Source organism: Cnephaeus nilssonii, assembly GCF_951640355.1.
Source record: "Cnephaeus nilssonii genome assembly, chromosome: 9".
In the NCBI taxonomy this organism is placed as follows: domain Eukaryota; kingdom Metazoa; phylum Chordata; class Mammalia; order Chiroptera; family Vespertilionidae; genus Cnephaeus; species Cnephaeus nilssonii.
In genome coordinates, this window is record NC_137080.1 from 87,376,325 (window position 1) to 87,388,750 (window position 12,426).

Genomic DNA, 12,426 nt, shown 5'->3' on the forward strand with positions numbered 1-12,426 from the left:
ATCTGCAGGGGCCGTGTTAGTCAGAAGAGCTAATTACTGTGAGCGCATAAAGGCCGAAGCACAACCGAATCTGAGTCCTGGTCCTAGGAGCCCAGCAGGACACCCTTAGTCAGGAAGCCCTCCTCACTGCAGACGCAGGCGCCAGGCGTCCACCCCGCCCCCTGGCCTTGTCCTCTGCGGGGTCAGGAGGGCCACACGCCCAGGGTGCAGCCAGCAGAGGGGAAGGAGGAGGAGAGGCAGGCGCTCCCTCTCTCTGAAGGCCTGGCCAGAGGTCGCACACACTGCTGCCACCTCATCCACTTGCCAGGAGTTGGCACGTGGGCACCCCGACCTGCAAGGGAGCCTGGGAATGGGTCTGAGAGGGGAGAGTGGACTTGGGAGTCGGCTCACAGGCTTTGGGTGGCCACTCCTAAATCTCTCCTGTTCCCATTCCGGGAGCCCCAACCGCCTTTAATGGTAGCAATTAGGAAGGAGCAGGCTTGGCCTGCAGGTGTCTCTGGAAGAGGTCACAAGGGGAGTCACCTCAGAAGTGAAGTGTCAGGAGAGGCGTGGGAGCCTGAGGGGAGGGGAGAGGACTGGGATGGGACGGGAGAGGGGCAGAGCAGGGACTAGCATTGCCTGGGGTCTGAACCTTTCCCGACCATATATATGTGAACACAACACCCATTCTCTCTCGCTCTCTCTCTCTCTCTCTCTCTCTCTCTCTCTCTCTCACACACACACACACACACACACACTCAGCTCTCAAATGATACTTAGACACACAGACATACCACCGCACACTGTGCCACACACACACACATTCATCTACACACCCACACTCACACACCCCACACACCCACATCACATCCATAAATGCTGTCAGGAGCCCCTGCAGGGAACCTCGGGGATATAGAAACAGGCCTCTCTGGGAAAACCTCTGTACGACCGTGCCTGAGAGTCACCAGTAGCCAGCCATCGGACTGAAATAAGAACCTCTTACATTCCTATAGATAGGCCTTCAGGTTTAACAAAGCACCCCTCATTCACTGCGCAACCGCAGGGTAAATATTTGCTCAGCGGTGACTCCAAGTCAGACATCATGATTGTCAGTGGAGATACAAGGATGAATAGGACGCAGAGCGTGGCCTCCTGGGAGACACAGCATGGACGAGGGCTCCGCCAAAGGCAATGGCTGTGGGAGGAGAGCGCAGGAGTGGGTCTGGGCAGGGTCAGGCCTCAAAGGAGGGACGAGGTCACCAGGTGGAGGAGAGATCAGAGGTTTCCAGGAAGGGGGGCTGCCCCGTGCAAAGGCTCCAGGGGGGTGGTTGGGGGAGTGAGGAGGGATTCAGAGAGGGCTTCCTAAGGCCCCAGGTAAGGCCATGATGTGCTGCTGACATGAAGTGAGGATAGTCTTTTCCCAGAGTGTGGGGAGAAGAGGATAAATTAATAGGTAGCGGAGTCTTCTTTTTCTTTTAATCCTCACCCAAGGATATGTTTCCATTGATTTTCACACAGATTGGAAGGGAGGGAGGAGGGGGAAAGATGGAAAAAAGGAGGGAAACAGTGATGTGAGAGAGACACATTGATTGGCCGCCTCCCTCACGTGCCCCAACCGAGGGTGGGGATCGAACCCACAACACAAGTACATGCCTTTGACTGGAATCAAACCCGAGACCTTTGGCTCCGAGGCTGATGCTCTAACCACTGAGTGACCTGGCTAGGGCAATAGGTAGAATATTCTTGTCCTGTGACGGTTAATTAAATTTAACACATCTCCTTGTGTCACCCAGGGTGCAGTCGGGATAAAAGAACCCTCCACGTCTAAGGGGGAATTCAGTGTGTGTGTGTGTGGGGGGGGGGGGGTTGGATTGTATGGGGGATGGAATTGCTGAGGGGTCAGCCAGGGGGACAGTATGAGGACATAACTACAGCCCAAAGCCACCAGCACCCACCACTCCTGCCGAGGATGGAGGGACATGGAGGAGATGGTGTGACCAGAGCCTGAGCTCCAACTCCATTTGGAAGGAGGAAGAACCCCGGAAACTGGGGTCAGAGAGGAGTTTTCAGCAGCCAGCAGGGAGCCTCCCCTCTTCCTACCCTCCAGTCTTCCTCCAGGGCTTCCACCGGCCAACTCTATCTGGAAGCCTGAGGGCAAAGGAGCCTGGGAACAGGCAAGGGGGCCTGGGAAATGTAGTTCCTTATCAGGCCGATGGGGCAGGGAAAGGAAGCCGGGTCTGAGAGCAAGCAGTAGAATAGCCGGTATGCTGTGATTTCTTCTTAAACCTCTGGTATCAGCTGTAGCTATCACCTGTAGATGTGTTTGCTAGTGTTAAATTGAATGAAGAAATGCCAAATGAACATTAATAGGGGGAAAAAACACAAGAAAAAGACACTCAGAAGCAGCCTCTTACGCTCGTGTTGTTTTCCCTGGGCAAGTCTTGGGGTTGCCGTTTTAAATTGTGTTTTAGAGCATGTAAGCTTAATTAAATTTAACACATCGGAGCAACTTAACTCAAAATAGCAATTCCTGGTTTCCGCTAACAGAAATGTCACCAGTTTGTGTGACGGGAAGGAGCCTCTCATAATTTGAGGCTGTGACGGGGGGTTGTGCCAGAGATCATCGCTTGCCTCTCCGTCCACTCCGCTCCTCCACCCTGCGGGTGCCCTGGGAGGCTGGCCAGTATGCAGCCATGAACTCTGGCTTCCGGCTGGGTTCAGCCCTGGGGACAGGAGCAGAGGAGTGGGCGGAGGGAAGAGAGTGGGGTCAGGGTCCTTTGTGTCTGGTTCCCATGCTGTAAGATTGCCCCTGGCTGCCCCTGCCCCTCGTCTAAATTCCCCAGACCAATGTGTCTCCACAGGGTGATTCTCCCCCAGAGGACATTGGGCAGTGCCTGGAGACACCTCAGGCTGTCACAGCTGGAGATGCTACTGGCATCCTGGGGGGCGGGGCCGGGATGCTGAGACACTCTCCAGCCGCCAAGACCAAGAACCCGTCAGCCGAGGTACCAATCGTGCTCCGGCTGAGAAACACTGCCCGGTCGGCGCTGCTCCAGCTGCTCGTGGTGAAGGGCAGCCCAGTGGTCTTGTAAGAATATAATAGAAGTAAACTACCAGGAAAGGGGTCGTGCACTTGGATGTCACCATCAGTGCCGAATGGCGGTGCCCCTTTCTCAGTGCTCGCTCTCCATTTCTGTACCGCCTGTTCATGGACCAGGAAGTGACAGCCCAGGGACCAGCATCCGGCTGTGGGCTGCACCGAGTAGGGTGGAGCTGCATGATTCTCTCCCCTTTCTGGGTTTGGTGACCCCCCCGGTGTGCTCAGGCCTAGAGAGGGTGACAGCTTGGCGCTGCCAACCATGAGTTATGGCACATTCCCTCGTGGTCCCCCACCTCCTACCCACCCCCCGCCCCCTTGGTAATGATTCCTCTTGTAAGTAAAGTCTTGTATCCCTCTGGGAGTGGGCCTTCTGCCCTGAAAAGCCTGACCGATGTGCAGTGTTTCCCTAAAGCCGTGGTCGGCAAACTGCGGCTCGCGAGCCACATGTGGCTCTTTGGCCCCTTGAGTGTGGCTCTTCCACAAAATACCACGGCCTGGGCGAGTCTATTTTGAAGAAGTGGCGTTAGAAGAAGTTTAAGTTTAAAAAATTTGGCTCTCCAAAGAAATTTCAGTCATTGTACTGTTGATATTTGGCTCTGTTGACTAATGAGTTTGCCGACCACTGCCCTAAAGACTGTGCACCAAGTTAGAGGGTGTGTGGGTGGAAGGCCGAGGATGTGATGGGCCGCCAGGTGTGGGAGCTCAGCTCAGGAGCTTGGGCTGTGCCTCCGAGGTCATGGGCAGCCCTTGGAGCGGGTCTCCGGGGCGAGGGCAGGGCCGAAGGTGTGCTTCATTCAGTCAGACGCAGCTCTCTGGAGGAGATGGTGCTGAGCACACCCAGAGGCGGGGAAGCTGGCGGGAGGCTGCGGCATTCATCCAGACCAGAGGCGTGAGGCCTGAGCCAGTGTGAGTGCGGAGGAGTCCGGAGGGGGACTGCCAGCCAGGGAGCGGGGGGATGTGGGTGGGCAGGGAGGTCGATCCAGGATCCAGATCTGGCCCGGGATTCAGTGGTTGGTCCAGTGGGGGCCCATGAGGGGTGGACAAGACCACGTGGGCAGGAGAGAGTGGGGGTCTGTCCTGGAGTCGGCGGAGTGCCCATTTCACATGGCATTCTGTGCAGTGTGTTCTTTCTGCTGCCTCGGGAGGGAGCAGTCTGCTTCTAGGTGTGTGAGCTCTGAGTCCCAGGGGGTCCAGAGCTGCCCTCAGCTCCCCCAGGGCCCCAGAGAGTGAGAGCTGCTGAGCTCCCTCCTCCCCTAAATGGGAATGACTCCCTCCTCAGGGCTGGTGGGAGAGGAAAGCATGTAAACTTCAGAGCACAAGGTTAGCACGTGGCGCATGTCATCACCGGTTAGTGCTATTATTTGTAAAGGCAAACTTGACTGCCAGAGGCTGTATTGAGCCACCTGGCTGCCACTCTCCTGTAAGGGCGAGCGAGCGCGCACATACACACACACACACACGCACGCACACGCACATGCACACGCACACGCACACACACACACACAGGAACCAGGAGCAGCTTTCTCCTAAAGGCCAATTCTTGTGTGGGGCTTTTCCAAACCTGACCCTTCACCCCTGGTGCCAAGGATCAGCCCTGTCACACCATCATTGGTAGCACAGCCCAGCTGTGCTCCATCACGGCATGATTTCTCTGACTGGGAGGCAATGGGGAGAGAGGCCAGGCCGAGCCCCTCGCAGAGACCTGCGGAGGCAGGGAACAGGCAGTGGCTGCGTGGCACAGCAGTCAGGAGCAGAGGTGCTGGGGGCAGGCTGCCTGCCCAGACCCAGCTCTGCCACTTACTGGAGTGTCACTAGGCAGACGGCTAGCCTTTCTGTTCAGGTTCTTTATCCGTAAAAGGGAGAGGATAGTAACAGGAACAACGTCCCCGACAACTGTAGGGAGGATTAAATGAGGATTAATCATCTTACAGATCTCAGGAAATTGCTTGGCACAGAGCCAGGTCACAGTGTTAACTACTCCTCTTCATCAGTATTAATATTAGTATTAGTATTAGTATTAGTATTAGTATTAGTATTAGAATTGGTATTGGTATTTGTGTTGGTGTTGGTGTTGGTATGGTATTGGTATTGTTATTAGTATTAGTAATAGCATTAGTATTGGTATTAGAATTGGTATTGGTATTAGTATTAGTATTAGTATTAGTATTAGAATTGGTATTGGTATTGGTGTTGATGTTGGTATTAGTATGTATTGGTATTTTTATTAGTATTAGTATTAGCGTTAGTATTGGTATTGGTATTGGTATTAGTATTAGTATTAGTATTAGTATTAGTATTAGTATTAGCATTAGGATCAGGCCCTGCTTCCTAAGAGAAGACGGTTTAAACAGTGAGATGATTTCTGGGCCCGTGGTTCACCTCCTGAGTCCTGAGGTTGTTGTGAACAATAAATGCAACAGAATGTGGCAACCTTGTCACATAACAGGGGTTCAATAACAAGTGGACCATCCCCATCCCCAATGGACCTGCTCTCACATTGCTCGTGCCCCGTGAGGGGCAGAGTGCGGTGACTCATTGGACAAGAGCCAGGCTGCCTGGGCTTGAGTGCCAGCTCTGCCAGTTATGTCCGCTTCCTGCCCCTGGGTCTGTCCCCTTATGTCCGCTTCCTGCCCCTGGGTCTGTCCCCTTATGTCCGCTTCCTGCCCCTGGGTCTGTCCCTTATGTCTGCTTCCTGCCCCTGGGTCTGTCCCCTTATGTCCGCTTCCTGCCCCTGGGTCTGTTCCCTTATGTCCGCTTCCTGCCCCTGGATCTGTCCCCTTATGTCCGCTTCCTGCCCCTGGGTCTGTCCCTTTATGTCCGCTTCCTGCCCCTGGGTCTGTCCCCTTATGTCCGCTTCCTGCCCCTGGGTCTGTCCCCTTATGTCCGCTTCCTGCCCCTGGGTCTGTCCCCTTATGTCCGCTTCCTGCCCCTGGGTCTGTCCCCTTATGTCCGCTTCCTGCCCCTGGGTCTGTCCCCTTATGTCCGCTTCCTGCCCCTGGGTCTGTCCCCTTATGTCTGCTTCCTGCCCCTGGGTCTGTCCCTTTATGTCCGCTTCCTGCCCCTGGGTCTGTCCCCTTATGTCCGCTTCCTGCCTCTGGGTCTGGCCCCTTATGTCTGCTTCCTGCCTCTGGGTCTGTCCCCTTATGTCCGCTTCCTGCCCCTGGGTCTGGCCCCTTATGTCTGCTTCCTGCCTCTGGGTCTGTCCCCTTATGTCTGCTTCCTGCCCCTGGGTCTGGCCCCTTATGTCCGCTTCCTGCCCCTGGGTCTATCCCCTTATGTCCGCTTCCAGCCCCTGGGTCTGTCCCTTATGTCTGCTTCCTGCCCCTGGGTCTGTCCCCTTATGTCCGCTTCCTGCCCCTGGGTCTGTCCCCTTATGTCCGCTTCCTGCCCCTGTGTCTGTCCCCTTATGTCCGCTTCCTGCCCCCAGAGTTGGTTCCATCTGCAGGAGGAAAAGCCCACCAGGGGCCACCCCAGGAAGTTGCTGCCAGACTCAGCGAGGTGGCAGGCACAGGGCACTGACAGCCTGGCCCCCAGCTGCCCTGGGCGTTTGCCACTGTTCTGGGTGTGGTGGCTCCCGCCTCTCTAACTTGCAACGTGACCCCGAGGGGAGGGAAGTGGGCCTGTAGCACTGGCCACAGAGGGCTCCTGCGGCTCTGCCCAGAGATGGCCCCGCAGGCCGGGGACCTGCTGGTGGAGGAGTGCGAGGCACAGGGGCCGCTGAGCCAGGAAGGAGGTGGCTGACAGGCCGCAGGAGGCAGCTTCTCACAAAGATGAGGAAAATGCCCCTGGTTGTCCTGTGGGGAGGAGCAAGCCCAGGCTATGGAACTACAAGCTGGGGTTAAAATCCCAACTGCCCCACTCAGCCGTTCAGCTGTGTGACCTCGGGCTAGACACTTAGCCTCTCTGAGTCTTGGTCGGTCAGCTTCCCTGACATGAGAGCACAGGGTTCCGCAGTGTCCACAGGCTCTGGCTGGATCATGCCTCTTCCGCCCCTAGCTCTGTAGCTATGGGCTCAGGGTGAGGGGGGGACAAAAGGCCCTCCATGTGGCGTCCCCAGCAGAGCAGCTGGGCGGGTGAGGAGGGAGGCAGAGCTCCTGGCCGTGCTGACTGGACGTCAATACCTGCCTGTCAGCTCCCCTCCCCCACACGGGCTTCCCTGGTGGAAGTTCTCAGCCCCGGAATTTCATATTTGAGGTCTCAATTAAGCTGCCTGGCTCTGGGAGTGAGGAGTTGACGGCCGCTGATGGAGCCCTTGAATAGCAGAGGCAGGAGAATGGAGGGCCCCTGGGAGCAGGGGGCTCTGTGAAGGCTGTAGAGGGGACAGGGCACCCTCAGGCTGAGGACAGTGTGTATCCCGCAGGAGCGTTTATGGGTAACATAGGCATCCTCTCTGGAAACAGCAGAGGTGTGATACCTGAACGAGGGCTCAGAGATCAGGGTTGGCGTGGAGGTAGGAACAGCCCAGGCTACCGTGGATGGGCCCCACTGTGGGGAGACCGCTGCTCATCGGACCCTCCCCTAGGGTGGAGGGACACTGGGAGGCCTCCCCGGCCAGAGCACCTCTTTCTGCAGATCTCAGCGCCCCGCCGGCTATGGCTGTGAGGACCGTCCTTCCCTCCGGGAAGCAGAATCACCCTCTCGTCTTCAACACTGCCCCCACCCCCACTTTGCCTGGCACACCTCCCCTGCCCAGGCATGACGGCCATCTGGAGATGAGCACGGCCGAGGCCTGAGGTCAGGGCCTTGTCAGGACCCCGAGAGGAGTCTTCGTCAACGTTGATGAGCCTCCAAGGACAGGGCAAGGGGGGACCGAGCCTTCTGGTGGGCTGGCCCAGGGCCAGGGCCGCCCTGACTCTCACCCCCTCCCCTTCCCAGGAGCCTCGGGGATATTTGCAGCAGACCAGGCAGAAGCGGGGCTGGGGCAGGAGGCAGGAGGGGGGGTCCCTTTGTTTAATTTCTGCTGCTTCTCAGGCCTTTAACCTCTGCCTCTGTGTCTCCCTCTGCCCTCCCTGTGTTTCCTTCCTCATCTCTGCTGGCTCTGCTTTCCTCTCTGTGCCTCCATCTCTAAACGCCTTCCCTGCCTCTGCTTCCACTCACCTGCCTCCACTCCCCCCTCTGCTGGGTGGTTCCCACGTTGACGGCTGATGTCTGTGGACATCTCCCTCCGGCACGCCTACCCTTGACTCTCCCTCACTGCCCTCTTCACTCCGCCTGTCTCTCCCGGGTTCTTACCTGGGGCCCTCTCCTCGCATCTAACTCCTTCACTATGTCCTATGCTCCCCTCCCCTGCTTGCCCCTCCACTTCTCGCCCCCTCCCCCTCCTCTCCACCCCATCTCTCCCTTCCCTGTCTCTTCACCTATTCCTCTCCTGCGCTGCCACATACTGTGTCACTGTGTCGTCTGTCTTTCTCACCCCCACTTCTCCGCCTGTCCTGTGTCAATCCCCCTCTATTTCTGCCTCTGACCCCCACCACTCTGCTGTCCCTCCCATCACTCCCTTCTGTGTCCCCCCACCCACCCCAGGATGATCCCAGCTTCCAACAAGGCCTTTGTGGTCAACAACCTGGTGTCCGGGACCGGCTATGACCTGTGCGTGCTGGCCATGTGGGACGACACGGCCACGACGCTCACGGCCACCAACATCGTGGGCTGCGCCCAGTTCTTCACCAAGGCCGACTACCCGCAGTGCCAGTCCATGCACAGCCAGATCCTGGGCGGCACCATGATCCTGGTCATCGGCGGCATCATCGTGGCCACGCTGCTGGTCTTCATCATCATCCTCCTGGTGCGCTACAAGGTCTGCAACCACGACGCCCCTGGCAAGATGGTGGCCGCCACGGTCAGCAACGTGCACTCGCAGACCAACGGGGCGCAGCTGCCCGCCGTGGGTGGCGTGCCCAGCGGGGCCCCCGCCCCGGCCCCGGGGCCGCCCAAGGTGGTGGTGCGCAATGAGCTGCTGGACTTCAGTCCCAGCCTGGCCCGTGGCAGTGACTCCTCTTCCTCCAGCTCCCTAGGCAGTGGGGAGGCCGGGGCGCTGGGGCGGGGCCCCTGGAGGCTCCCACCCCCTGCCCCACGTCCCAAGCCCAACCTTGACCGCCTGATGGGGGCCTTCGCCTCCCTGGACCTCAAGAGTCAGAGAAGGGAGGAGCTGCTGGACTCCAGGACTCCAGGCGGGAGAGGGTCTGGGACACCGGCCAGGGGCCACCACTCGGACCGAGAGCCGCTGCTGGGACCACCTGCGGCCCGGGCCAGGAGCCTGCTCCCCCTGCCCCTGGAGGGCAAGGCCAAACGCAGCCATTCCTTCGACATGGGGGACTTCGCAGCTGCAGCGGTGGCGGCAGGAGGGGGCGCCCCGGGTGGCTACAGCCCCCCTCGGAGGGTCTCGAACATCTGGACGAAGCGCAGCCTCTCTGTCAATGGCATGCTCTTGCCCTTCGAGGAGAGTGACCTTGTGGGGGCCCGGGGCACGTTTGGCAGCTCCGAGTGGGTGATGGAGAGCACGGTGTAGGCTCGGGGTGTCCTCCTCCTCCTGCAGGTGGAAGGGGAATCTTTACTGGCAAGTCTTTGTGGGGTTTCCATGGTGATGTTTACATCCAGGGACAGTTGAGTCTCGCAGTGGACTCCCCCAGCACCTCCCAGGCCTGCCCCACCCCCTGCCCAGCAGGGTGTGCTCAGGGAACAGGACTTGACCACCAAGTGTCAGATGAGCCCTGAGGGTCTGGAGAGGCCGATGCCTTTCCAATCACAAATGCAGCGTCTAAGCAAGCGCTTTGATTGCTTCCGGTTCCGGTGTTGTTTTATTGCTTAATTTACTTTCTCCCACTTCCCAAGCACCCACTCTTCACTCACACAGATAACGGGGAGTTCGCTCTCCATCTGAAAGCCAGTGCCGGGGCCCTGCATGGCCGTCACTGCCAATGGAGAGAAGGGGCGGATGCTGGTTCCACACGTGTTTGGGGGAGACCCCTTATTATTCACAGCCGTCCCCACAGTTGGAGGGTTGAGTGACCCCCATAACTGACCCAGCTTCCTTTGCTCTCAAACATGACTGTCCACATCCATCACATCAGCTTAAACCCCAGGCGGCTCCCCGGACTCCCCGTGTCCGGGAGAGGGGCTGGGGGTCTGAGGCTCAGGGCCTGAGGGATATAAACTCTTGGAGTTCCTTTGGGATTTGTGCCTCTTCGGGTGGGAGCTGGGAGGAAGTCCCCATGAGCATGTGGTGGGCCAAGAGGACTTCGTAAGGAAGGCAGGGTGGGTTGCCATAGGAGCTGGACTCTGAGTCCAACGCTCTGAGTCGGGGTCCCAGAGCCATGACCGAATCAACCTGCTGAAAACACTGGGGCTCGGGCCTTTCCTCTCTTTGGCCTTCAGTCCCCTGAATCACAAAATACTGGGTTGCACCGGGCCTCCTGTTCCTTTCCAGTTCCAAGGACGCATGAACTCCTGAGCTTTAAATGTGGGGTCTCCAGCTCGGCGCCCCGGGGTGCACAGGCTGGTAGAGCAGCCCCTCCCCCTCCCGCTGGGCATGGGGGATCCTGGAGGCTTTGCAGGGAGAGCTGAGCCTTTCCAGTGCCGCAGTTTGGAAGCTGGAAGCGGTGCTTGCATTATCTCCATGACCCTCTCTCCCCGCCCCCAGAGTAGAAGGACTTGCCCAAGGTCACACTGTGAGCAAGTGGCCGCGTCAGCACAGAGGCCAAGGCCGCCTTCCTCCTGGGGGTGGGGGGTCTGTTCCCAGGCCTGCACCCTGTCCAGGGCATTTCTGTGTCTAGAGTCTGTCCTCTGTTTGTTCCTGAAGGAGCTGGCTCAGGGTGGGGCGTGGGCGGCCTTCCATGGATGCCGTCTCTGACCGGGATCCGTCTGTGGAAATGACACGATGGTGATGGGAGGGGCACGTGCGCTCCCTCCAGGTGGGGTCAACCCCACTCTCCCACAGAGACTGCCCTCGGAGCCTCTGAAGGACTTGCCCGCATCTGTCTCTCCTGGCCTCTGTTCCAGGCCTCTCTGCATTGCCAACGCACTACCTCTCACTGGTCTCCCCAACTCATTCTCCCCCTCCCAAGCCTCCGCCACAATTCTAGCCTCTCTTGTCCCTCTCCCTCCTTCTTCTACTTGCCAACCACACAGCAGAGAGCACACAGGTGAGTCTATCTGGGGCTGCAAAGTCCTGATAGGCTCAGGCCTGGAGCTGAGCTGTGGCCCCCACCCCAGCCCAGAGCGCACAGGAGGGTGGGGACTGTCTATGCAGGATTGCCTTCCGGCTCCAGCCCAGGAGCCTCCGAACCCCATGCCTTCACCCTTCCCTCCCATGCCCTCCCGTTCCCTCGCCTCATCTTCCCTCTACTTCCTGTTTTCACTCTTTTCTTCCTGTGACTCTCTGCCTTCCCCAGTCCCTGTCAGGTCATTCACAGACCAGGCCAGTCTCCTCCTGAGACCGCAGGTGAATTTCCCAGGCCAGTCCCTGTGCCGGAGCACAGGCCGTCCCCGCTCACGAGGCGCCTAAGAGGGGACCTGGACTCTCTCCCGCCTCCCCGCCCCTTTTTCCTCCTCTCCCTCTCCTCTGCACCTTTCTCACTCAGCCTTTCAAAATGTAGCCATTGAAGAAGTGACCCCAAACACCACCTTTCTTTCTGCCTTTGGGTTCAGACACCTGAGGGAACGTGGTGGACACGGGGAGGGGGAACCCGACGTCTGTTCCCGTCAGTGGCTCGGAGCTCTGTCGTGACATGATATGTACTTGCGTGTGTCTGTCATGTTTCTGACTTGGGGTTTTGGAAAGCGTCATTCCTGTGGTCAGAATACAAATGCCAATCTTCTCCTTTGCTAAAAAAAAAAAAATGTACAGTAAAATGTACAGTTTTAAAAACAACCAACCAATCACACTTCTTGGGAGAGAGAAAAAAGAATATTCTCGTGTCTGTGAGTGTCTGCTGTCCATTTCTCTGGCAACGCTGCCGTCTTCTCACGGGGCTTCGCAGTGGCATTTGCCCTCACACCTGTTTGTCACTGCCTGGCTGGAACCTGCTTCCTGTCAAGTTCACGTATAAGATGGAAACCTGTAAAAAAGAGAATGAGGCCGTCCTCCGGAGTACAGGGAAGTAGAGGGATCTGGAGTGAAGCTCCGGGTTAAAACAGACTAGCCCATCCCCAGCTACCCGCCTGTCCCACCTGGTAACAGATTCTCACCTACCACCTGCCTCTTCTTTCCTGGGCCAGGGCCACACCACACTGAGCCACTAGGGGCGCACGTGTGCCTTCCACCCATTTTGGTTGAGCCTGGAGGGCACTTTTGCACAAAGTGTCTCTTACTGGGGACGCAGTACAGCCCAAAGCACAAACCCAAAGTG

The 12,426-nt window shown here is 57.9% G+C and overlaps 1 protein-coding gene across 1 annotated transcript in view; it reads left to right on the plus strand.

The window, feature by feature from the left end:
• Window positions 1–11,954, plus strand: part of LRFN2 (leucine rich repeat and fibronectin type III domain containing 2) — a 194,028-nt gene extending 182,074 nt beyond the window's left edge. Inside the window, exon 3 of the mRNA XM_079780450.1 lies at window positions 8,603–11,954. Within this exon, the coding sequence (XP_079636576.1) occupies window positions 8,603–9,587 (985 nt within the window). The 3' untranslated portion in view covers window positions 9,588–11,954. The remainder of the gene's footprint in view (window positions 1–8,602) is intronic.
• The last annotated feature ends 472 nt before the right edge of the window (window positions 11,955–12,426 follow it).